The sequence below is a fragment of the Rhipicephalus microplus genome, chromosome X (genome assembly GCF_043290135.1).
Source record: "Rhipicephalus microplus isolate Deutch F79 chromosome X, USDA_Rmic, whole genome shotgun sequence".
Taxonomy (NCBI): Eukaryota; Metazoa; Arthropoda; class Arachnida; order Ixodida; family Ixodidae; genus Rhipicephalus; species Rhipicephalus microplus.
The window spans coordinates 63,117,391-63,144,249 of NC_134710.1; the positions used below are offsets into that span (position 1 = coordinate 63,117,391).

Sequence of the window (26,859 nt, forward strand, 5' to 3'; positions counted from 1 at the left end):
CACCAGGTTCATAAATAACTTCTCGATGATGGATGTTGTACCGCTGTGCATCTGCACACTGTTGAGTTCTGATGTGCACACGGGCCAATTGACGTGCTTCCTCAGCGCACTGAACGTACTAATTGATGTCGGGAGCTAATTGGTCGAGCTTGTCGATGTTCTCATATGGAATCACAGGGTCTAGCATAGTTCTGACATCTCGACCATAAACGAGCTGAAATGGCGTGAAGTGAAGCGTGTAGTTTTCTGCATTGCAGTGTTGTACGCAAATATTGCGTACGGCAGGATGTCGTCCCACGTATTGTGCTGCACATCCACGTACATAGAGATCATGTCGGCTAGCGTTTTGTTTAGCCTTTCTGTTAAACCATTACTCTAAGGGCAGTAGTAGTCTTTGATGGGTTGTGCAGTTGATGGGTTGTGTAAGTCAACCTGAAGATGTCATCCAAGAGCTTCGCTGTGAATGATGTCCCTTGATTAGTGATGACATATGACGGGGCGCCATACCATAGCACAATTTGATGCATAAGAAACTGGCAACTTCAGATGCAGTCCCTCGTGGCAATGCCTTCATCTCAGCGTAACGCGTCAAGTAATCGATTGCGACAATAATCCATTTGTTTCCAGAAGAAGACAAAGGAAACGGGCCTAGGGGGTCCATTCCCACTTGATCAAACGGTATACGTGGTGGATCGATCGGTTGTAGATGGCTTGCAGGCTTTAAGGGTGGTGTCTTGCGATGCTGGCATTGACGGCATCCCGTCATGTAGCGTTTGACACAGGCAGACATTTTAGGCCAGTAGCAGAGTTGTCGCACCCGATCCATAGTACTTGAGTAGCCCAGATGGCCGGGTGTTAGCTTGTCGTGGCAAGCTAATAAGACATCATCGCGAAGGGCTTCAGGCACGACGAGAAGGTGAGATCTGTCACCAGCAACGGTGTTCCTTTTGTATAAAATGCCATTTCGTAGGCAAAATGATGGTAACGTCCGCGACATCAGACGAGGAACGGACACGGTGCCACTTTCTAAGATCTATAATCAGTCTTAGATTGGCGTCATTTCGTTGAGACATCAGATCTGACCCGCTGAAAGTTGCCACGAAGGCTCCGTCCTCTTCTGTGCTTGTACAGGCGAAGTGAAGAGGTGCTCGTGATAGCGTGTCGGCATCTTCATGCTAATCGTTCTGAAGGGTCTCGTAGATTGGTCAACCAGCACAAAGCATGATGATCAGTCACCACTTTAAATGGTCTTCCATAGTAATATGGCCTAACTTTGTAATTGCCCAAATGACCACGAGACATTCCTTCTCTGACGTGGAATAGTTCGATTCTACGTGAGACAGTGTGCGACTTGCGTAGGCTATTACCCGTTCAATGCCGTCTTGTCTTTGTACCAAAATAGCTCCAAGACGAATATTGCTGGCATCAGTGCGTATTTTGTGTCAGCATCTTCATCGAAGTGGCCGAGCAAGGGAGAGGAAGAGAATTGGTGCTGTAGTTCCGCAAAGGCAGTCTGCCGTTCGTCAGCCCAGACAAATGGTGTGTCATCACGCATGAGGCGTAATAGTGGCTCCGCAATGTTGTCAAAAATTTTCAATAAAGCGCCGGCAATACGTGCACAGACCCAGAAATCGTCGAAGAGTTTTCTTGTCAGTTGGAGCTGGAAAAGCGGCGACGGCAGCAGTTTTGTCAGAATCAGGCCGAACACCAACGGTGCTCACAATGTGACGAAGAAACTAATTCTTCATAGCCGAAATGACATTTCTCAGGCCGCAGTGTGATATCGGCCGATCTGATGGCTTCGAGCACATTCTGAAGGCGACGAAGAAGCTCGTCAAACATTTCTGAAAACACAACGACATCATCGAGGTAGACGAGACAGCTTTTCCACTTGAGGTCTGCCAGGACGCTGTCCATCATTCGCTGGAATGTGGCTGGAGCAGAACAGAGGCCGAAAGGGAGCACTTTGAGTTCATAAAGGTCATTCGAAGTTACAAAAACCGTATTTTCCCGGTCACGTTCATCGACCTCCATTTTACAATAACCACTCTTCAAGTCGACGAACGAAAAATACTTCACGTGCCGCAGCCTGTCCAGAGAATCATCGACTCTGGGTAACGGGTACACGTCTTTCTTTGCGACATTGTTCAACTTCCTGTAGTGACACAAAAGCGAAGTGTGCCATCTTTCTTTTTCACAAGAATTACTGGTGATGACCAAGGACTGCTGGAAGGCTGTATCACGCCATCCTGAAGCATTTCCTTAACCCGTGTTTGAATCCCGTGCCGTTCTGCTAGAGAAACACGATAAGGCTGCTGCCGTATGGGATGCGCGTCGTCGTAGGTGATAATACGGTGTTTCGATATCGGTGTTTGCGTATCTTCGAAGAACGTGCAACGCATGTGCGGAATTCCAAAAACAGCTCGTTAAAACGCTCCTTGTTCCCTTCAGAAAGCGTTGGATTGATGCCAATGCTGCAAAAAGGCACTTCAGCAGTGCCAATGGCCTCAGAAGCAAAACACTCTGTGACATTGGCGACTGGGTTGGCGTAGGCGATGACAGTTCTAGGAAAAAGATGCCGGTGCTCATAGCTGAACAGCTATGAGCACCGGCACCTATGAGCAACAGCTATGAGCAACAGCTCATAGCTGTTGTGATTCAGGTGCTCATCCTTCGCCACCTGAACCACAACAGCTATGAGCAACTCATCCTTCGCCACCTGAACCACAACAGTTGCACGAGGTGGTAACGTGACAGCGTCATCGATGACGCGAAAAGACACTCGGGAGTGGCTGGGATCCGCCTAAGCTGTTGTGGCATTCGTGGTCGTGAAAGTGACTAGACGACGTCGAATGTCAATTATAGCACTATGCTCCCTGAGAAAATCCATGCTAATGATCAGGTCTCGAGAACACTGCCGGAGAACGCTCAAACTGGCAAGAAACGTACAACCGCGGACTTGCAATCTTGCCGTGCACATACAGAGTGGCATGACGATATGCCCGCCAGCTGTACGAATTGGCGTTCGGTTTCAAGGCGTCATTACTTTCTTCAGAATAGCGGCCAGTTTTTCACTAATTCTGGAATAGTCCGCACCAGTGTCCACTAAAGCGCTGGCTTCGGAACCATCTAGCAGAACAGGAATATCTAAGGAAACTTTTTCGCAATTAGCCAGTGATGTCGTTGATGTATCGTCGGTATCTTCAGTCCGCGTTGATAGAGGACTTGAGCATGACTAGTTTGAGTGGCCTTGCCCACGAAGGCCACTGTAGTTTACCCAACGCAGGTTAGGTGACCGGCCCTGCACCACGCCCGAATAGATGCGATGATTCGGCGAGAACCTCCGTGGTGATGGAGAACGTGAGTGGTGCCGAGGTGTTGATCCGCGCTGCTGGGCGACGTAGTCCACAATTTCCGGAGGCTGCTGAACGAACCTAGGAGGTGGAGAGTTGGCCGAAAAACCACCAAGTCCCAGCTCTCAATAAGTGCGCTGTCGGTAGATGTGCCCAGGTTCGCCACAGTGATAGCAAAGAGGACGTAGATCGGGGGCCCGCCACAAGTCTGATTTTCGTGGAATCGGTCGGGGGTTGCTGAGGTACGGGCCCGCTTGGACTGCCTGAAGCATGGCTAGGGCCATGGTATGAAGCGGAGTGAAATGTGGTGCAGGTTGGCGCAGAGTTTGGTCTGCCGGAAGCATGGCAGAGGTCGCGATGGGAAGCGGAGCTAAAGGTGGTGCTGGCTGGAGGAGAGTTTGCGCATACAACATGCGAGAGAAGTCATTTAGGGGCCGCGGCTCTGTCTGACAGGACGGTTCTCGTAGTGTCTAATGAACTTCATCTCAGACGATGCCGAACAAATAACTGACAGTAGGCACCGAGAATACCAATAACTTCTGCAGTTCTTCGTGGATTACAGAGCGTATGAGCTCTCGGAAAAGTCAACGTATCCCCCAAGATCGCCCACGTAGTCTGTAGCAGAGGCAAAGTTCACTTGTCGCTCATACGTCTGGGTCTGTTGCTGAAGCGTGCTTTCAATTGGGACGGCTTCAGCACGAAACTCCGACATAGTCTTGGGTGGGCTGCGTACAAGACCACCGAACAACTGATCCTTCACTTCACGCATCAGGTATCGCACATTCTCTTCCGGCATGTGAGGGTCGGCTCGTCAAAAAAGATGAGTCATGTCCTCAACATACATAGCTATGTCTTCATTTGGCATTTGCATACGGCACTGGAGTTCACGTTCAGCTCGCTCTCGGCGATTGGGACTTGCATACGTTTCGAGAAGCCGGCGTTTGAAGTCCACCTATGACGTGAACACATCTGCCCGGTTTTCGTACCAAACACGCGCCCAGTCATTCAAACTGAAGTAGACATGTCGGAGCTTGTCTCTGTCATCCCACATGTTATGAGCGGCAACAAAGTCGTAGTAGACTAGCCAATCCTAAACATCCTCATGGACAGCACCATGAAAGGGATTCAGCGTTCGTGGTTTGAACAGCGTATAGTGCATTGGCGTTGCGTCTTCCATACCGCTGAGTTTTAGCCGCTTGGGACAGCGCTGCCTGAGATAGTTGGGGCCATCATCCTCTCTGAGAGAAGTCCCAACTCGGGGCCCAGTCCATGGATCCTTCGGCTAGCATGGTGAACAGGTGTAACCACCGGTACGGGGCTGGAGCTTCATGTACTGGGAGGAGTTCGGTGCATAGGGTACCCCGCACCTCCACCAGTTGTCACGCGCTAGCAGCTCGAAGAAACGTACAAGGAGACGCGACTGTCAAAATCTCAGATACGAAGGACGTCTCCGCTGGCACGGGTTGCTCGACTTCGTTTTCTTCGTTCACTGGCACAGAACACCAGGTGGCAATATGCATTACAATTTCTTGCTATTACCCTTATGGCTTCACCTTTGCAGCGTAACTGATTGGTTTTGCGCAATCACGTTTACGAAGAGTGCACCCGATGAATGATGGTAAGAGCTAGCTTGGGCTCACCACGTCGTGGATAACAGCTGCTAATGAAAGCACCAAAGACCACTTGGGAGCAGTTTCAGCGGAATAATGAGTTTTGGAGCAGGATGGCGCAGCAGCAGCGGATTGGCATAGCACTTCGACCTCCGAGTGTGTAATTTAATGGATGAGCAGCACTCAAGTCTACACTGCAGGCCTTTACTAAACATAACACTTTTTCGCATGCAAATGAAATCATAGAAATTGACTGGTCTCAGCACTGTGATACAGTAACAGCAACTCAATGGCACTGCATCAGCATGGTGAAATAAGCACAAATTGAACATGGTTGCTTACACATGATATCTATTTAAAGACTGCCCATTTTGCCTGATCAGGCATTCACCTGCGACAAAACGTGGCTTGAGCTTTGCTACCGAAGGCCGAAAGTTCCGAACTGTGGACTAAATATATGGTTCACTCGGCTGGTCACTTTTTTAGCATTCTGAGTAGATTTAACTGGTTTTGAACATTAAAGTGTTTTATTCCGAGTTCACCAAGACTTCATGCACAGTTTTCCGTCAAGGAAATGACACTGTAAAATGTACACCAGCAGATTACCGAAAAAGAAAGTATAAAAAAAAAAGTTGCATAGCAGGGAATCAAACCCACAACCCATTGCTCTGCAGCGCACAGTGCTAAACAACTTGGCCACAAAGCACAAGTCTTGCAGCATCCTAATGCCAAGCTTTTTATTATTGTTGGCAGCACTCGTAGTTCAGTGGCACTTCAGTGTTTTCTCGTTACCACTAGCGAGATTATACCATATGCACATTTCCTTAGAGGGCGTGGTCACACATGCGTGCACGATTATCTCGTGATGAAGGTGATTTGTACATCTTGCGCTTTCACCGCAAAGTTCGCAGGTCAAGTTACAGGGTGCACGAAGGCCGCTTTGCTCACTGCAGTAGCCGTGTTTGCGAAAGGAGAACGCTGCTCAAACATGAAGCAACAACTGTGACATTTTTTAGCTCACCCTTGTCCTGAGTATACAGTGGTACTCTGATTATACAACGTTCAGGGGACCACGCAAAACTGTCGCATAATCCGGGCGTCGTGTAGTCAAAAAACTAAAATTATACGCAGTGACACTCAGCCTTGCCCAATGAACGGGTGCAGACAGCCTGAGTAAGCCCATGGCATAACCTTGTGCCTCTGCAAGGAAGGTACATTAAATTATTTTTGACAGTGGCAGCTAATGGCAGCGATCAGTAGCACTGACAGCTGGGCGAGTTGGTGTGAGTTCATAGTTAAGAACGGCACAAGAACACGAGAGACAAAAACAAAAAAAAAAACGGCTGTTTTTGCGCCGTTCTTAACTGCAATAACAGCACTATGTACTAGGAGGTGCGAGCGAATCTTTATTCTCAACCTTAAAAAAAATTGAATCCAACACGCATCCTTCTACTGAAACAGACTTCAAAAGTTGCCTGCCCGTGAAAACAAGACCGGAACCATGTTGCCAACAGCCTTCCTTCAAAAGAGTCAGACACAGTATCACCGCTATCACATAATGGCGACGGACCATGAGTTTGCGAAGAATACCTTCGTGCGCGACTGAGCTGTGCACGTTGTAATTTGTTGCCTTGTGAGGCACAACTAGTGCTGTCCTGCTGTTATTATAAAATTCGACGTTAGGTGAAAGCAATTTTGCACAGTGAAAACAGCTGCGTCATGCCCTTATGCATGCGCAAGCCTGTGACTGCAACAAAGGCATAAGATCAGCTGTGTTGACCAGGGAAAGTTTCCACGGTCTAAAAACTTGAAAATATCAGCTTTCCAGCTGGCTGAAGCTACTCTGCATACAGCTTGAATAGGTAACGACCCTGAATATGTACCACGTGATCGAGGCATATGTAGAAAAGCATAAAATTCCAAGAGAATAAACTTTTGATTTTAAGAAGACATACTGTCTCACATTCTACCTTTCCAATTGTCAATCTAGAGAAACGCAAGTTCATATTTTGCACTCGTGAATATTTGATTGACGTTTGATTCAAGTAAAGGTTGTTTTTTTTTTTTCGGATGGAATCGAAAATCGTAAGGGTCGGCTTAAAACTCTGTCGTATAACCAAGGTTTTAATACATTATTTCTAAGGAGATTTTGCCGGAAGCAAACACATTTGTTGTAAAATGCGGGTCTTCATGATGCCGGGGGATGTAAAATTAAGTTCCATTGTACACTTGTGTGCTCGTTTCAAGTGCCTTTCTTTGTGCTTGAGCAGACACTTTAAGTGTCACGCTGTTGCAGTTGTTATACAGTTCCCACTTGCCCCGTGTGCGTTCTTTTGGAGCATTGCAGCACACCGCAAATTTTGGGTTGCTTGCCATTTTCTGCTTGACAGTTCAATTTTTTTGTATTCCATTCATTCCTTTGCCCTTGTGGCAAAACTGTGACTTTATGTGCTTGTTGATGCCATTTTTGCACAATGTTCATGCCACCCTATATTCAGATCATGAGCCTTAGTTGTTGGAAAAGAGATGTACTAGTATACAGTCAATCTTGGATATATTGAGTGCCAATATATAGAATTGTTCGTTATATCGAAAAGTTGATAAATCCCCTTGAATTTTCCATGCAAAAGTATGGAACTGTTGCACACATATATCAAACTGCTGTAGAGCGTAACATCCAATATATCGAACACTGCACCAGAAATAAGCCCAGAAAGTGCATTTATTCTGACAAAAATGCGGTATTTTTTGGCTACGTTCCAACAAATTTTGATCTCTCCTCGCGTGCAGGTGACGAAAAGGCGGTGCAATTCGTTGGTTGCGCAGTGTTTAAGAGCGCACCAGTACGTGATGAGTGACCTGTTGTAGGTTGTAACACAGGGACACAGTGTTTTCAACGGGACCAGTCGGCGAAGGCACTAAAATCACATGAATGTAAAGTGAGTCAACAGAGCAGCAGCCTCGTGACGTTGTGCACATTCCCTTCCTTGTTTGCTCGTGTATGATGGCATGCGGTCTCAAAAAGAATGACCTTCAAGACCCTCAACCTTGTGACGCAATTTTGGAGTTTTCGGTTATAAGAAATATCTCTCGGAGGCTACACTTTTTTTTGCTTCTTGCTTACTGCTACAAAGCCCGATGTGTCATCGCCAAGATATCAATGCTGGGGTATATGGTCATTTCATTTATTGTTTGTGGACAGCGTTGCAACTTTCGGCAAGAGCACTTCCGTAGTTCTCACTTCATTACTCCCGAGTCTTCCATCGGGAGCCGAACTAAACATTGCGCCACTCGTCGCGATACAAATGATGACTGGTGCTTGGAACGACGTTAAGCAAGGCACCATCATGCACAGTTTCCTCATGGGCTTTGGTGACAGGTGACGACTTACTGTGCATCATCTTGACTGATAATGGTGTACGGTGTCTCAGTGAATTTTCCTACATATTATTAGCCTTTGCTTGGCGCCACCTCAAACAACAGTACAAAGTCACTTCATCGGTACAGATGAAGACATCGTTGTTTCTGACTGCCTCGATACTAATATCATGGATGACTATGCCGGGTCCGCGGAAGCCGACCCATATTGTTGTGAAGATGCGAATTCTGCTGCTAAGCAACACTTTACAGTCAAATGTCACTCATTCGAACTCGCTTAATTCGAACTTCCAGTTTATTCGAACTCAGGATGACGCCCCGTCAAAGCTATGTATATTCCAATGGGCGAAAATGCCCGTTAATTTAAACGCGCAAGCACTTTTGACGATTAATTCGAACATACCGCACTCTGAAAATGCTATCAGCACCCCGTTCAATCCCGCGGCGGCACCTGCGACACCTAAACACTGCGCGCGAAGGAAATGAAAAAGAAAGAAAAGACTGCAGTGGAATGTTTGTTCTCTCTCAAATGGCGATCTGCGATGTGCCCGTGTCACGCTTCCCCCTTTTCCGTCCCTGCCACGTAAAGACCCTTCTCCTTCCAACACCGCGCGTGAAGAGAGAGAGAGGAAATAAAATAGAAAGCTGTCCCTGGGTTGAATTAATGTGTTGCTGCAGGAAAAGAAAAAGGCACTATCTTCTGCAGCCCTTGCCCCTTGCGGGAGCATGGCTCTGCGCCTTGAGGAGGGTTCTCTCACGCGCCGGTGCCACGCTTCCCCTTTCCCGTCCCTGCCACGTAACCCTTCTCTCAATGACGCGAGCGAAGAGAGAAAAAAAAAAAAAAGATGCCATGGAGTGTTGCTTTTCTCTCAAATGCTGGTTTGCTTCTCTCCGCGTGGAGACGCTCCTCCTTTCTCGTCACGTGCTGGCCATGCTGCAGCTACGTAGCGGAAAGTGGGACGCTCCGCTAAGCAGTCGTCGTCTTTAGAAAGTGTCGGCGCTGGACAATTCCGCGCGCAACTTCTCTCGCCAAGAGAATGCTGAAGCGGAAGTAGAAATGCTTTGCAAGCTGCGTGCGAAATTAGTTGACTCACTGGAAGGCAAACGTGTGCAGACACGCATCACCGATTACTTCAATTAATAACGAATGTCCTGTGATTTGTGAATAAATGTAAGTCGTGTGATAGCTCAATGCACATGTACCACTGTATGGAGAGCCCTCGGTTTATTTAGCTTTCATTAATTCGAACCTCTTTTAAATCGAACAAATTTTGGGGCCCCTTCGAGTTCGAATTATCAAGATTCGACTGTACTGCGCTGCAGAGCTTGCATCAGTGCTCACTGTCAATCAATGCTGATGTGGCTGAAGGGGCGGAATTCGCCTGTTCTGATAGCTTCAATGTTTGATTTATGAGAATGACTTGAACATGACAGAACACAAAAGGTAAGACAAGTCTGCAGACTATGTCCTTTTCTTAAGCATACTGTGAGCGAATAGTCATGTTAACGCTTATTACCGTAAGCCTCAAATAAGCATATTTCTTATATATAATTATCAATATAACAAACTTTTTCACGATACCCCTAGGGTTCGGTATATCCGGAATTGACTGTACGTGTCTACGTTGGTACATCCACGTCAAACGGTCCTATAGCTGCCAAACCCCAATAGATATTGTACAAGATGATATATGAACGCGCAATAAATGCCAAACTACCTCTGTGAAAACATGTTTTATTTTAATGTTATACTGATCCCTATGGTGGAGGGATCAGCTATGTTTTTTCAAAGCAGCGAGCTCCAGCTCTGAGGTGCAACTCTGACCTCCATGTGAAATCGAGATCTGATCTTTGTCCTCCAGCTTTCGTTTTGAAATGACATCAGCCACGGCTGCATGCAGAGAGCACCGGTGCGCTTACATTGTTTGCAATGAAAAACTGTGACATGTACCTCATGGCCAGCATGCTGGAGAGCTAATGTGGCATGTATTTGCCACCCAAAAGTTTGTAGAATGCCAAGTTTACAGAGATAGATATATTCTGGTTTTGTCGGAGAATATAGCCTCCAAATATATGTTCCAGTCTGTAGTTCTGAGACATACACAGCTACCTGCTAGGTTGGAAGCAACAGGCTCTCACAAAGCAGAAATTCGCAATTGCAGTGGAGCCCATGCTCTGTAAACCTCTGTGGGTGGATGCACATTGTTCAGCCTCGTTCGGCTCAGACATGCTTTCTCTGTTCTGTCTCTGATCAAGAACAACTGCACATGGCCGCAATTTGAGTGACAGCATAGCAGTGCCCAGCCAAATGTACCAATAGTTAATATTTCTACTCACTGGTGCAAGTAGGAGTTACACTGAGCTCACTCGTGCGCATATGGGGTGAGGGGCCTAACTATATTGTAGCGACATTTTTTGCCAAGTTTAAGGACTTTATGCTTTGATTCAACCAAATAGGCACAAGCAAAAAAGCATCCTTACCATTTGACCGACTGTGAAAGCCTGTTTTGGAAACTGCTGCACAAAGTCCATGGACATCTTATCCGTGTCATATGGATCCTTTGTGGTGCTGTTGGAAGATAAGAGTTTGGCCAAGTATATGATTTAGTTCGAGTATTTTATCTATACCTTATGCCGGTGTCACACGGGCATTTATAATCATGATCAGAGTCTATCCGAATTAACCATGATCCGGATTACGTGCTGCCACACAGTCACTTTTAATCACGATTAGGTGCGATCGGGATCAAGATTATCGCAATCCGAGCATCGCGATCTGGCCAAGCAATCGAGATTTCGCTGTCGTTTGCACCCTGTGGCCGAGCTTGTTGAAAGCACAATAAACAAGAAAACTGAGTATAGCTCAATAAAAACACATTAAAACAGCCAGATGTTTATACACGATTTTTTTCGACTCATGGGGCCGCCATCTTGCACTGATAAGCGTTTGTTTTGTAGATTTTCTATGTCACAATATAGAATGATCGTGGTCATAAAACGTCGAATGTGTCTGCAAAGCGATTTTGTGCGTGTGAGTTCACTGTAGCACTGTTTGTTTATTATATACGAATACTAAACTGCCATGCTATCAGTTCAAGATGGCGGCACTTGAGCGCATTTGGAAAATGATGTATAAAAACAGCAAATTCTAAACTGTTTAAATTGGAACTATATTTGTAGTATCGCATATTTTAAGATTCGTTATTGGCCGCATGTAGTTACAGGAGAAGCAGACAATAAGCAGACGACCATTGCCTACAGCGCTTAGTTCAACTCTCGCACCGTCAGAGCAGTTGCAGCATCTCGAAGCGAACTGATTGCAAGTGTCCCCAGCCTTTCGACTACATGGAAACGTACGCGCACTTCGTGGTCAAATGAAGAGACAGTTCCAGTAATTGACCGCTAGCAGGAGCAACTAGAAGACTTGAGGTGCCAAAAGTGAAACTCTGGCGCGTACAACAAGCTTGACGCTTTGCTGCCACTGGATGGCTACGAGCGGGGACCATCAGAAATAAAAGCGAAAATTAAGAATCTCATACAGCATTATGGGCAAGTGCAAAAAAATCTCCATCGAATGATGGATTTATGAAATTACTTTTGTAGTGGATTTATGAAATTACTTTTGACGTTCAAGCGATTCTTGCACGAATAACATTGCTCATAAAGGGCTCTATAGAAACATCATACGCAGAGTTTTGTCAGTGACATGTTTTATGGCACGCAAGCGCCACCTGGTGCATTTCACCTGACCCAAGCTCAAACAAAATAAGCTTGGGCCACGTAGCTGTGGTCATAAAGTTGATCACAAAGAAAACCAATCCAGATCGTTCTGATCACGATTTAAAAGTGCCCATGTGACACCGGTACTATAAACATAGTAATTAGACACAGATGAAAGAGGCACAAGTATAACTCACATGGAGCTTTTAAAGCTGTTAAGTACCATGTGTAGATGAAAGCACAGGACAACTGCAGATGGGTATGAATGGCAGCCAGTTAGTTTTCAGGCTAGTTAATCCTAATAAAAGCCAAGAGATAATTAAGCCTCACAATGAGACTGTCGCTATGAAACAAGGTTCTCGTTCCGGCGGACTTGATGTTTTTAGGTAGTATATTGTCATGCACCAAGAACCGTAAAGACAAGACAGGAACAGCGGGGCAGAAAAACACGAGCGTGTATCTTTTAACGAAGTGCTAACACACACTTCTTCTCCGTTCTCTTTGCCCTTTACGGCTCACTAGGGCTTGCTGGCTCACAACTCTAGGTGGCATTATTACCCCTCCCATTAGAGCATCGACTCGATGCTCATACACAAGGGGACAGCAGGGCCCATAAGGGAATTAAAAGAAAGGGAGAAACGATACTTATACTGCACAGGGTATATGCCCCGTGCAAAAAAAAAATGTTTGTGATTGGTCATAAGAAAAAAAAAACATTAACACAGTTCAAAGTTCGTTTGAGACCCTACGGACAATGTGAAAAAAGAAAATGTTTGCTGCCCGTGCACAATAAGGCGAGTATTACCGCGTAAAATAAGGTTTTAAGCAGACGACATGCACAATCTCTGTTCGTGGTGAGTGGCGCTGGGTCGTTGCTGAGCCTCCATCTAAAATAACTTCATAGTTGACCTCGTTCAACCACCGTAATACTTTGTAGGGTCCGAAGTACTTGCTCAGGAGTTTCTCGCTGAGACCTCACCGTCTAACAGGAGTACAAACCCACACTTAGTCGCCAAGTTGGTAGGTGACTGGTCGATGGTGGATATTGTACCTTCGGGAGTCTTCACATTGCTGCGATCTTATGTGCACACGAGCTAGTTGACGTGCTTCCTCTGCACACTGAATGTAATCCTTGACATCAGGAATTAGCAGCTCGTGCTGCTCGATGTTGCAAGGAATCATGGCGTCTAGCATGAATTGCACGTCTCGATCGTAAATGAGGCGGAAGGGTGCAAACCTTGTCGTTTCCTCGGTTGCAGTGTTGTACGTAAACGTTACATATGGCAGGCTCTCGTCCTACGTTTTGTGCTGCACATCCACATACATAGAAATCATGTCCGCCAGCATTTTGTTTAGCCTTTCTGTCAAGCCGTTACTGTGGGGGTAGTATGCGGTTGTCCTACGGTGGTTCGTGTGAGTGAGCTTGAAGATGTCTTCCAACAGTTTTACCGTAAACACTGTCCCTCGGTCAGTGATGATGAATGACGGGGCACCGTGACGAAGCACTATGTGGTGCATGAAAATCTGTGCGACTTCAGATGCTGAACCGCGTGGCAATGGCTTCGTTTCAACGTATTGCGTCAAGTATCAGTTGCGATGATGATCCTCTTGTTTTCAGGGTGAGACAAAGGAAACGGTCCAAGGAGGTCAATCCCAGCTTAGTCAAACGGCGTATGTGGTGGGCCGATGGGTTGTAGGAGGCTTGCAGGCTTTACAGGTGGTGACTTGCGACGCTGACATTCGCGGCATTTTTCACGTAGCGTTTGACACAAGCTGCGAGTTTTGGCCAGAGATATACAGTTGACTCCTGGTAATTTGAAGTTGCTCAATTGGAAGTTTCGGTTAATTAGAAATGAGCTGAGCAAGTGGTCCCATCAGTTTCGCATGCAATCGTATAGAAAAAAATGCTCGATAATTCGAAGTTAAAAACCCATAATATTGGTTAATTAGAAGTTTTTTCAATCGACAGTCTCGTCGCGACCGTAATTTTACAGTAAAATGGGGAACTTTTCATATGCCAAAACATTTGCCGGACCGCGCTGGTGTCTTCGCCATCACTACTGTCCGCAGCGCCACAGATCTTGAAGCGGCAATCTTTTTAACGCTGGCGAATCGCATCGGCGGCATCGACTGACTCTTTAGTTGACTTTTGTCGAGACTCGAGTGTGTCACCGTGTCACCCGCGCGCTAGGTTGATTCCACACGTGTTTCCGCGCTTCTGATTTTGAGTGTTGTGGTGGTGACGTACGTTTGATAATGGCAACTCGGGGCCCTTACCGAACGCTAGACCTAGCGACGAAAGTCGAAGTCTTGAAGGAAGTTGACCAGGGAGGCACCGCCAAACAAGACATTGCAAGAAAGTACGGCATTAAGCCTAACACGCTGTCGACTTTCATAAAGAATAAGCGCTCAATAATGGATGCGTTTGAAAGTGAAAAATTCAAGACATGGCGGAAGCGGATGCGCACCGGCGCCTACCCCGAGTTGGAGGAAGCACTGCTGATTTGGATCAGAGAGGCACGAAACAACAAACTTCCTCTCAGTGGTGAAGTCGTCACGGCAAAAGCGTCATCGCTTGAACGGTGTCGCCTGCTTGTGATCGGGAAGGCTGCCAAGCCTAGGTGCTCTAAAGGCGTGAAGACGCTTCCTGTGGATTATGCCTCGAACAGAAAGGCGTGGATGACATCCGATATATTTAAGGACTGGATCAACAAACTCGACCGCAAGTTCGCGCAATCAAGCCGTAAGTTCCTTGTGGACCAATGTAGTGCCCACATGAACTTACCTGCCTTGAGTGCCATCCGTCTTGTGTACCTGCCTGCAAACACGACGTCCGTGTTGCAGCCCATGGACCAGGGCATAATAAAAAATGTGAAGGTATTGTATAGGCAGCATCTCGTCGAGCGCATGCTTTTGTGCATGGACAACTCGTCGCAATACGAGGTGAGTTTGCTTAGTGCCATCAACATGCTAGCGCGAGCTTGGACCCGCGTGAAAGAAGAAACCATCGCCAATTGTTTCCGGGCCTGTGGTTTCATGGAAAACTCAGGGGATGCTTCTCCTTGTGCGCCAGTGGAAGTGCAAACAAATGAGCTCGACGACGGTAGCTTTCGCGTCGCTCTCGGTGACGTCCGTTTTGACGAGTATGTCGCTGTGGACAGCAACGTCGAAACATGCGGTCCACTAACGGACAGCGAAATCGTGCAGATGGTTCGGCCCCATGACTGCATTCCTGAAAATGACAATGATGACGACGACATCGGAAATGACCCACCACCGAGGGCTGTCGATGTAGCTGCGGGTCTTGCTCTTGCGCAGCGGTTTTTTGTTGGAGAACACAACGCCGAAGAAGCACTTCGACACGTGTATTCCTTACAAAACTTGCTAGCCGCAGCCAGATTCGGCAAGCAGAAGAAGATGACAGACTATTTTTCCTCGAAACTGTCGCGTTTTTTAACTAATAAAAGTGCCGTTTTTAGTGCTTTTTACTTAATTCGAAGTTCGTTTAATTCGAAGTTTTTTGCGGTTCCCGTGAACTTAGTATTAACGGGAGTCGACTGTAGCTGTTGTACCCGGTCGAGCGTCCGTGAGAATCCCAGATGGCCGGATGTCAGCTCATTGTGGCAGGCTAATAGAATGTCTTCACGAAGGTCTTGAGGAACGACTAGAAGATAAGATCTGCTGCCGACACTGGTGTTTTTCTTGTATAATATGCCATGTCGTAAGCAAAATGACGGCAACATACGGGAAAGTGGATGAAGAACTGACGCGGTGCTGCCTTCTAAATGATCAATGATGGGCCTTAACTCGGGGTCCGCTTGTTGCTTACTGAGGAGGTCCGCCCCACTGAGAGTCCCCAGGAAGGCACTGTCATCTTCTACAGCTGTATGGTCGGATTCCAGAGGTGCTCGTGATAGCGTGTCGGCGTTTTCATGCTTTCTACCCGACTTGTATACGATGGTGACACGAGCGTGTATCTTTTAACGAAGCACTAACACACACTTCTTCGCTCTCTTTGCCCTTTTCGGCTCGCTAGGGCTTGCTGGCTCACAACTCCAGGTGGCAATATGAGGGCTTATTCATCCGCTGTCCGCTCATTAAAATGTTCATATTCTATGAGATGCCAGCTGCCAAAAAAGTGCCACATTCACCGTGAAGGCTACAAGCAGTGCCGACTAACACTCCCAGGTTTGCATGCACATAAATACCCGATGAAGTGGACGAGAGGATGACCACCACCATAGCTCAATTGGTAGGGCGTTATCTAAACATTGCAGGTTCAGTCGCTGCTGCCAACAAGTTGCCCTTTCGAAAACTTTACTTTCTTCATATTTATATCTTAATTACTACAATGCAGTTAAACCAGCAGAATTAGCAACCAGTACAATCATTGGCTTCTTTATATGTTGGCTTTTATTAAAGTGGTATCATAGAAAGAAAAAAGGAGCCCTTAAATTTCCCTTCCTTTGTCCACACATGATATGATGTCCAGTAGTTTGCAGCATTATACGCTTCTGCCAACAAAGATCATTCATCACGAAGAATAAAGGCTACAGAACTTGTAAGACAAGCACTGCAGGATTTTTCAATTTTGATATCAGATAGTGCTGCTCTTAAGTACCCTGTCAATAAATGGTTTTACTAACTTTTTACTATGCAGCAAATCAAATAGGATTGAAAGTGTTCACAAGTCATTGTCCAGCATGGGATCTCAGGACTGCTTCACATCAGACTCATTCTACCCCACAGGCCAAAAGTACAGCTTCACTTAGTATGCAGTGTTCAATGCAAGTGCAGAATTTCCAATACCACTCATCTTTTCTTACTTTACATTGCATTTCATGATGCCATATACTGCATGAACAAAAAAACATATTGACATTAGCAAAAAGGGAAGTATGCGATTTTTATTTATCTATGAAGGAGATGGATTGATGCCATTCGCTCCTCAAAGAGAGATGCGGTATGAAAAAAAAAGTTGCGTTAACCTGCAGTCTAGGGCAATGAACTTTTCGCTATTTATATAAGCTTTTATGCCTATTTCAAATGTGTAATTATTTTCATAGTAAGTTGCACAGTTTTTGTTTTATTCCATGACAATGTGTAAAGTATAGTACACTTCAAACAAACTTTTTATGCCACTAAATTTTTATGGTTCCGAGCTATTAATTGCCAATACTGCTCTACATTATAGGTTCAATGTAAATAACTATCAAGAAAGTGTGTACACGACATTTTAATGGACAAGAAAAACTTTAATGTGAATTCTTAGAAACGTCAGCCCATACTGACTGCTCACTTTTCGTAATTATTATACATGCGATATCAAGTTTTAAGAAGATACTTGCACCCTTCATATGTTAAGCAATATGTGGCCAAAATATCAGAAGTACCAAATACATGGTTTCCAAACTTAAGAAGTTGCCAAAAAATGTATCGTGAGGAAAACGCACCTTAAAGGTACAAGTTAAAACTCCCTGATGATGTGAAAGACTTAATGCACGTTCATGCTTTAAGAGGAAATTGAAAAAGTCTCTATTAAACGTATAACTGCTGGATTTTGTTAAGTTTTGATATCTTGCTTTGTAGAAAAAAAAAGTTCAAATTGTTCTGTGACTTGCTCTTTTGATATTCATATTTTAGCTTTTTCATTGTAATAACATAGGAGGTCCCGCCTGCGGTTTACTACCTTGGGACCTCCTCCTGCATACTTACTCACAATGTACACTTCTGATGCTAATAAAGAAACATTGATTGATTGATTGATTGATTGATCTATGCGGAAAATATATGCTTCTTAAGACGATTTCTTCCATCATGAAAGCTTGACAATCATGGTTATTTTAAGCGTGTGGCTTTAGGGAACTCCTCATGCAAAATGCGATGGCAAGCAGTCAAATGATAATTTTTAGGAGACTTTAGAGAATGAGCTCTTTCCACTTTTTAGTAGCTGCTCTGTGCTCCTTAAAAGCAATTTTAACCTACTTCAAATTGAATTACAATCTTCAGCTTTTTTTGTCGTAAAGGTAGAGAAACTAAACTTGTGAAAGCAAGTAAAAATGAAAAATATGTAATTTTGAAAAAGAACACATTTTTCAACTCGCATCTCCCCTTAGAAAAAAAAAATTGTGTCCCATGCTGCTCAAACGTTTGCAGCATAAGGTAATGAACAGCTGTGTTCAAAAGAGTAATGTGCATTTCTATTCTCTTCAAAATTAGAGTTTACACTATTAAGGTCAGCAAAAGTTATGACGCTCACTCGGGTTCACAAAAATTTTCTTCTATCGAACTTGCTCGGACTAAGACTCGATCTCAGTGAGTCGACTCATGAGTGAGTTCGCTGACCTATGATTTAGAGTGCAACTAATTAATCACTGCACACTAATGGGCCTTTTCTAGGTAGGTAGTCTGTGCATGCGCGCCGGCCTCGAGGAGGCCTGTGCACGACACGTGCCATAATTTTAGGTGGCCAAAATGTGCCGACACGTGTGGACCAGGCGACATCTGGTGCCACAAACATGCAAATGTTTTCCCCAAAGAGAGGTGTGAATGCAGGCTTCAGAGAGTGCCTACCGACATGCGGAGGGCAATTTCCAAGTCCAAGAGCCACCAGTTTTGATTTCGGTGATCTCCACTTGGGGTGCTGGGCAGACTAGGAAAAGGCTCATTCAAACTACACATTTAAATATGTACCTACTGAGGATAACAGTTTTTCTCTCTTTCCTGAAGTAACCATGGTTAATGTCTACTGCCTAACATTATAACTAGAAGGCAGATTTATAGGCACTAAAAAACGATTCTTAGGCACCAAAAGAAGGCAGGCAAAACACAGTTTTAGACCCCCAAAATCATAAATAAAGGCAGAACAAACTTCAACAAAATTCGAACGTTCAAAGAAACATGTGTGCGATACATATGCAAGACAGGAAAGAAAACGGGAATGTTTTAGTTTATGATGGTACAGAGACGCCAATGGTTTAGCACAGCCATGCATTTTTTTTCCCACAGTGTTTGCAGAATATGGTCTCTCCTTTTCTAGTCCAGCATTGTGAGTTAAGTGTCCACTGTCGAATGAGCACGCTCCTGGGTCTTTCTCTTTTCGGCATGGCTGAGAGGGGCAACACAGTAGCCAACAGAGCGCTAATATGCCGGAAGAGTATTTTTGCCTCGCATTAACTAGGTCTAACTGCAGGGGGTCAATTTCTCTTCTGTCTGTGAACACCTTAAAGGGTCCTTCACCAGGTTTGAGAATTTCGAGCAGGCAGGAGCAATGCATGCAAAAGGGCGCTCACGATCTCATCTGCAAAGATTTATTGTGCTACCTGCCCCGGAGCGAGATGAAATTTCAGCCTGAACGCCGGTTTACCATCTTACAGGCGGGCGCCTTAATATGGTGAAGGGGACGTATACAAAAAATTGTCTTGCGTATGTCAAAGTAGTATGTGATGCTGCAAGAATTATTCAAAGCGACGTGTATAATTTGTACAATCTCTTCACTTCGTATCGAGCGAGATGTGAAACTAAGATGCCTCCATTTCGTTTGCGTTGGCATTCCCGACGTTTCAGCGGTGCTACGCTGTCTGTCACTGTAAGGATACACGATCCATGCCAGCCTCTCCAAATGTGCGCACATAGAGGGATCCATCCCCCAGAAACATGCAGTACAATACAGAAAACATCGAAACGACATACCACCACTTGCTTGCACGACCTGGCATGGGCATGTCATGCGAATGTAAGCTTGCGTGCTCATAATGTACTGATGTGTCTGTGTTGTGTGATATTCCGGCACAGAGATGCTCTGATACAGAAGAGGGCATGGCAGAAATTTGGCTAGCGAAGTCTACACCGTGTGAGTGGCGAAGGTTTCAAGCTCACCTTCTCGCATCATGCTTTTGCGGCTTGTAATTAACCAATTAAAATTCTAGTGGAGCAAAGCTTTTCACTGGCCATGCAACAGCTTCCAGTGTTAAATAAAATGTTTCATTTTTTGTCTACACTCTACCTTCTTCTGATGACACTCCACGGTTTCACATTCGTTCATCATCTTGCAGCTTTAGAAGAGCACCTCCTGTTCCCTACGCATGTGAGCAGATACTGGGGAGATGCTGAGCAGATGACGTGATGTGGATCAATATGTTTAGAGGCTAATCGGCCTTTCCATTGGCTAAGAGCCCTAGTAGCCTTGACAGTGCTGAAAGGAGCTTATGAGATGGAGTATAGGGCGCACCCCATAAAGTTCCGAAAGCTAAATTTTGCCCAGTAACATCAATACCAGTCTCCAACTGTACTTGAAAGCAAAATCTGAGGTTAAACAGCATTCATATAGGCACCGATTTTTAAAGTAAGCACTTATAGGAATCTAGGCACAAACGTCAAAAATAGGCATCTATAGGCACAATAAAAACACTATAAAAGCTCTTCATAACCTCCAATTCGTGCTCATACATCAAAGTGACGCAATAAGAACGCAATAAACAAAATAAGAATTTGCCTATAATCCGGTCTCTAGTTATAACTCTGTGCCTTAATCCCTTCTAAAGGAAAATGTTAGCGATTCTTTTGTCTTTCAAACATTGGGAAAAAGTACAGAATTAAAACTCTGAAGCAGAAGGAAGCACACTGCATCTTCCCTCCTCCCCAGACATACACATGCAATAACAAAAATCCATGGGAAGCATCTTACATGGACAAATTTAAAGCAAATGCAGTGCTTCTCAATGTTGCCTTGAGTTGATCTTAGCAATGTTGTCTGCTTTATGGGACAGTGCAAGTTATAGCTTCAAAATATTCATAAAACCTTTGGAACAAGATTGGAATGTCAATTTTATCCTAAGGAGACAAATGCTTGAGGGTTCATGAAGTTTTTGCCTATTAACAAAGAAAACTAGATTGGTTGGTTTTGCTATTGACATATTAAAGGAGTAGTAACAAAAAATTTATGCACCTCTGTTTTTTGCTCTTAATGGCTACTGACTCATTAATAATGCTAATAAAACTCATTAATACCTGGCCAAGACGAACGTTTAATTATATGCAACCATGTCATGACCAGAGGCAATTTCAATTTCGAAAAGCACTGAGGTCCCCATGACATAGCTGGCCTACTTGTCAGCAAATACTATTATGTGACTATGAGAACCAGTGACATCCCTCGCCAGCTTCTGCTATTTTATCAGCATTGCTGTTTCATCTTCTGCATTGAGAGCTGGCAGGTGCTTATTTCTTTGATCGTCGAACTACATAACTTATGAAGTGTGGCGATAGACGAAATGGCTAGTAGGGGTGTAAAAATCAGAAAAGCTTGATTTACTTCGCGGATATCACCAGAGGCTGTGACTTTGCTCTTCTCATTGTCCAACTGAACCAATTTTTTTCGTAAGGCTTGGAGCAGCCGCAGCAAGAAGTGTGCTGAAACATTTTTGTTTTTATAATTTGTAAGTAGCAGGTTGAGAAGTGACAAAGAAAGAAGTGAAATGACCACATTGGTGCTCTGTAACAGTGTGTATGTATATAACATCTAAGTGGCCTGATGTACACTTTACTGACTCATTTAGACCAGGCAACACTGCATTCTAAAGGCGTACAAATCACATGCAGAGTCAACCAAAACTTTAACTATTATGCATAGCGGTCATTTTTTTTACTCTCAGCGCCATATTATAAAAGGAAGATACAAAAAATTGCTTTGTGGGCATACACTTGTCTTCGCCTTTTTTGAAACTTAATTCAGTCATATGGCAAAGATACACAGAAAAAAACTGCCATTCATGCACGATAGCTAAATATTTGGCTGACTGTACATATGTTGGAGTGCCGAGGCAGTTATCTGTTGACTATTCAGCACTATTCTGGAACTAGAAAGCTTTAGTTCGTCTGTAGACTTCTTGATCTTTGCAGATACCGAATAATCGCAGCTGTTGGACGCTGCTGCACCAGCAGCCATGAAACTAGTAGCAACATCTTGTGTAAATTGTCCAACTACAATCATTTTTACTCTCTCTTTTTTTAATTATGTCACTGTTGTTGAAAAAAAATATTGGTATTTTATTATTATATATCATTGCCAATGCTTTACATAGAGTCAGTAAGCAGGTAAGTCACTGAAATGTTATTTTGACGGGTCGCTGGCTGGTTAGACTTTGAATCATCAGGTGCTCCTAACAGTGTTGTAATCCCTACGAGTGACCCGGCCAGAACTCTTGACGTACATGGTACCCGCTCTATACATAACATCATTTTTTTCACTTCTATATCCGAGTCCGCACTTTCACGAACTTCCACACTCAATTAAAATACCTTATTAGGCTGATATTGTACAGATGGCACCTCTATGTTCCTATCAGATGATGTGACAGTAAAATTGTGTCCAAAGTTTTGTGTCACTACTTTTTTAACAGCACTGAAAAACTTGCAGACCACATGGAGACGGGACGAGTACCACGTACGATTCCTTTCCAAACAGTCAAAGTTTAACACTTACTTAATACCCAAGAAAAAAACCTGCCCATTAACATCAGTCTAAAATGATAATGCTCAGCACCACGATCACCTTAGAGATAAGGCAGTGTCCACAGCATGCTAAGAAATCTCAGTGGACAAGCATAGTCTCGGACTTGCATCCTATTTTCCAACCACATGGTGCATGTGCAGACTGGTTAAAATCCAAGTCTGTCAATAAAAAAAATCACAAACTCTGGATCTCTACTAACACTGCTTGATACTTTTAACTAGGCACTCATTTATGGCCAATTCAGTGAAAGTGAAATTTTATCAGTTTACCTTAAAGAAACAGGCCTTACACTAATACTTCAAAGCCTGAAAAAGTAGTTATGAAAATGTATTTAGCACTTACTTTTTCTTTTCAAGGAAGTCAGCTTCAAGCGTAATTTTTGCAATGTATTGAGTGTTTGGGTCAAATAGATATGGGCGCACATCAACCATCTGGCTGACAGAAAGCTCCGCCCATTTTCTCTGAAAAATGAGAATGAGAAGGAGGTGGTTAAAAGGCATTATGTTGTGCGATGCAATTATCTAACTAGTATCCTCACACAAGGAGTAGAAAAATTTTAATTTGGGCTCTTATATAAAATACCAGCAATTAATGCAGAAAAAAAATCAGAAGATATTCTACCAAAAGTAACGATTTTGTGAAAATAAACTTATAAAAGTGATAGTTTTGCCACAAGGGCAAAGCAATGAATGCGATAGCAAGAAATTGGAATGTCACACGAACGACAAGCAACTCGATACCTGTAGCATGCCACTGAAGCACAAAGAAGGACACTTGACAAGAACGTGCAGATATTCACAGGACAAGCAAAGGGGTGCAGAGCGAAGAGTCGCTGGTTCGAATCCCCGGTAGGGTACTACTTTTTTTTCTTCCGATTCATTTTTTTTCTGTGCCTTTATATATATACACATCCGGGACATGACAGCAACAACAAAAATCCACTGAGAGTGTCCATATAATTGCTATTACAATAAAATAAAATTTCACACACAATACTAGTAACAACCGTATAAGTGCATGATGCTCAGACAACTAACTTGCAAAAAAAATACTATTAAATATCTACCCTCGACATACTTCCTCTTTGCCATGCATCCCATCTATCACAGTTCGTTTTTGATAACTGGCAACACTGAGTGCTTTTGAATGGGCCATATAATGGACTGCATTAAAGAAGAAAAAGTCACAGCTTTGCCGCAAAGGTGAAGCAATAAACGCGATAGCAATAAACTGGGAGGTCACGCGCAGAATGGCAAGCAGATCGAAACATGCCCCACATTTCTCACGCACAGATGACCCACGAAACGTACTCACAGGTGCAGATGATTGCGAATAAGCGTCTCAGTTGTTACTTTGCTGTGTCTTAAAAGCGTGCATGCCCTTTTCGCAAACGGAGGCTGTGCAACGATTGCAGTGACCTTTGTGCACGCGTCTCAGTTGTTACATTGCTGTGTCTTAAAAGCTGCCCTTTTCGCAAACGGAGGCTGTGCAACGCTTGCAGTGACCTTTGTGCACCCGGTAACTACAACAAAATTGTTTCCACAAAACCCAAAGGCTAGCCAAGACGTACGATTCTCCCCACTGCAAAATAAGGGCGCACGAGCGAGCATACACCCCCTTATACTCTAAGCGGGCCAAAGTATGCGTGAGAGGTGAGAGCGTCTGCACGCTCACTGCGCCATCTTGCTGATAATGCTAAAACATAATAGTTTCCCTCCGAGATGCCTGCCAACAGCGGTAAGTGGTAGATATGAATAGCTTGCCGTTTGAACGTTAAAGAGGTACCCTTCGGTAGCTGACTGGTTAACGCCATGCATTCGAAACGCGAAGGTCCCACGTTTGATTCCGCGCGCCGGAGTCTTTTTTCTAAAATTTTTTTCTTTCTTGCGTTTTCATATATATAGATACATATACATATACGGTGCATGACAATGACGCCAACGAGGAAATACAGCCGCATGTCCATATAGTTGCTATCACAATAAAAGATGACCATTGAATGTTCACTCACCATAGGCAAGCTGAAGCCCATGGTGCCTGGCCTGACCTTGTCTGATGTCTTGATAGTGAATACAAACTTGTGGTTTGTTGTTGTCACTTCAACATGCCTGAAAAAAGAACCCATGTTAGTTTTTTAGCATTTGCACATTGAAATTACAACGTGAAAGCATTTCTTACAGCCGGCAGATTGCAAGTATGTGCGACAGTCATGTAGTAAAATACTATACTGAAAGTGAATTCTAGAAGGAGATTGTTGGTCAGCATTACCCACCATACAGTGCTGCTATGCGAATACTCAAGGTACCAGAAATTAGTTTTACTAAGACAAATATCGGCACGGTTCTATAAAGCAAGAGGGTGTCTTCAACAAGAGTAACAATCTGGAAGCTATTTTCACTGCAGTAAATAACAGTGTTCTTGACGTTATGCAGCTTTGTTTATGGTACACTCAAACCTCGATATAATGAACCCAGTTATAACGACGTAAATAAACTATGGTCTTGCAATACAGTGTTGGGAACATACTTTTATTAAGAGTTTTTGAATATATCAAACTTATTTTTGTGTAAGATACAATTTCATTATAATGAGATACGAGTGTATTAGCACATATCAATAATTTACAGTTGAACCAAATGCAAGGTATTAAACAATAATAGGTAACGAGTAAGAAAGGTTGGTACAAGGGCAAGCGAAAGGAAGAAAAAAAAGACAGAAGTGAAGTGGACATGTAATCAAAAAAGAAACCTAAATCATTTAATACAATTGTCACTGCGATTTCTAGATGAAATGCAATACAGTAATGACAAAACCATAAGAAGGTGCAGAATGAACCTGAACTGCATATGTAATTACCGAACTTTGTCTTCCGAGTAATCCACTGGGTTTACAGCTGCACAGTTGGAGAGGGAAATCTCCTCTGTAGGACACCGGTCCACTTTCATTTGCTAGAAAAAAAGAAAGAAAAATCTTTTTTTTTTTATACTAGCAACACACCTGTCAGCTGTGCTACTCTAGAAAAGGATTCAAACATCACTAGGCCTCATACCTTCAGGTCATAATGACTCATATGGTTGATGTGAACACACACCAAAACACTACAAAAAGAAGAATTTTTTTATTGTGCCAGCATATGTGCACTCTGTCTTTTCAACAAAATCATAGTAGTGGACTGCAAACTGTCGTACATTAAAACAATCTATAGTGTGCAGATAATTTTTAATACAATAATATATAATTATAGAACAAAACTATCGAGTTAGTGCTTGTGTAGAGTTAATATTATTGCCACAATAGTGCCTGAACTTGTGGATAACTTTGCAAGACAACCTTCTTCATGGTATTACACACTGGCAGCAAAACTAGCCTGAGGCCTTTTGTATGTCTAATATCCTCTCTTTCTGCAATAGCAATAAATTAAGTTATTTCATCCAGTCTATTTCTTTTATATATTTATCCCAAGAATTTTTACTTATGTCAAAAGGGCAACTTGTCTTAGTCTGGCAATAAAAAAAGGACAAAAGATCAGAACTGCATGAACATCTACTGAAAGGCATATTTAACTGAAGTAGTTTTGGGCTGTGTACACCAAAAGCAGAGCTACCACTTTTTTTTAAAAAACAAGCATAGCAGGCTTGTAATTAAATATCTGTGAAATTGGTCAACATCTCTGTTGCTGGCTGTGAATTTAGAAAAAAAAAAAGAAAGAAAAAGAAGAAGCATGACGTAATATCACCCCTCTTCAATAAGCTATTTTCAGAGATAAGCCCCACGAATTTTTAGAATACAGCCTATTTTTTTTTAAGTTCTACCTGCTGCCGTCAATTAGGCTTTTTCACAAAATAATCTAACAGACAAGAAATTAAAGTGACACAGGTACACAGGACAATGTGGCATTATGATCTGCAATTATGCACATATATCAATTGATCAGCACTATTATGACCAGTCATTTTTATTTCCTCAGACTCCACTGGAGGGGCATTACATAAGGGGAGGTAATTATTAAACTAAACAATAGTGTTTGTAACAGATAGTTTCCACTGCACAGAATATCTGGAGCATGCACAGCAAATTTGCCAAAGGACCATTCGAGAGCTCATATAGGCAACATGTCCTAGCTTGCAAATGAGCTCTGCAGAATCCCATAAGGCAGTGGAATGGTTGTGAAAGGAATAATTTCCAACTACCCGCTCATAGCACTTCTTGCTAGAAATGAGTTATGCACAATTATCCCTTTTTTATTGCTACTGTTTGCCTTTACCTGCTATGCAATTAGCCATGA

At 43.7% G+C, this 26,859-nt stretch overlaps 1 protein-coding gene across 1 annotated transcript in view; it reads right to left on the reverse strand.

Annotated features, from left to right (window-relative positions):
* The window catches only part of LOC119176107 (vesicle-fusing ATPase 1), a 71,712-nt gene that overhangs the window by 41,665 nt on the left and 3,188 nt on the right, over window positions 1-26,859 (reverse strand). The window contains exons 3-6 of the mRNA XM_037427249.2: window positions 25,431-25,522; window positions 24,586-24,682; window positions 22,917-23,035; window positions 10,823-10,910 (exon numbers count right to left, since the gene is read on the reverse strand). Coding sequence (XP_037283146.1) covers window positions 10,823-10,910; window positions 22,917-23,035; window positions 24,586-24,682; window positions 25,431-25,522 — 396 coding nt within the window. The remainder of the gene's footprint in view (window positions 1-10,822; window positions 10,911-22,916; window positions 23,036-24,585; window positions 24,683-25,430; window positions 25,523-26,859) is intronic.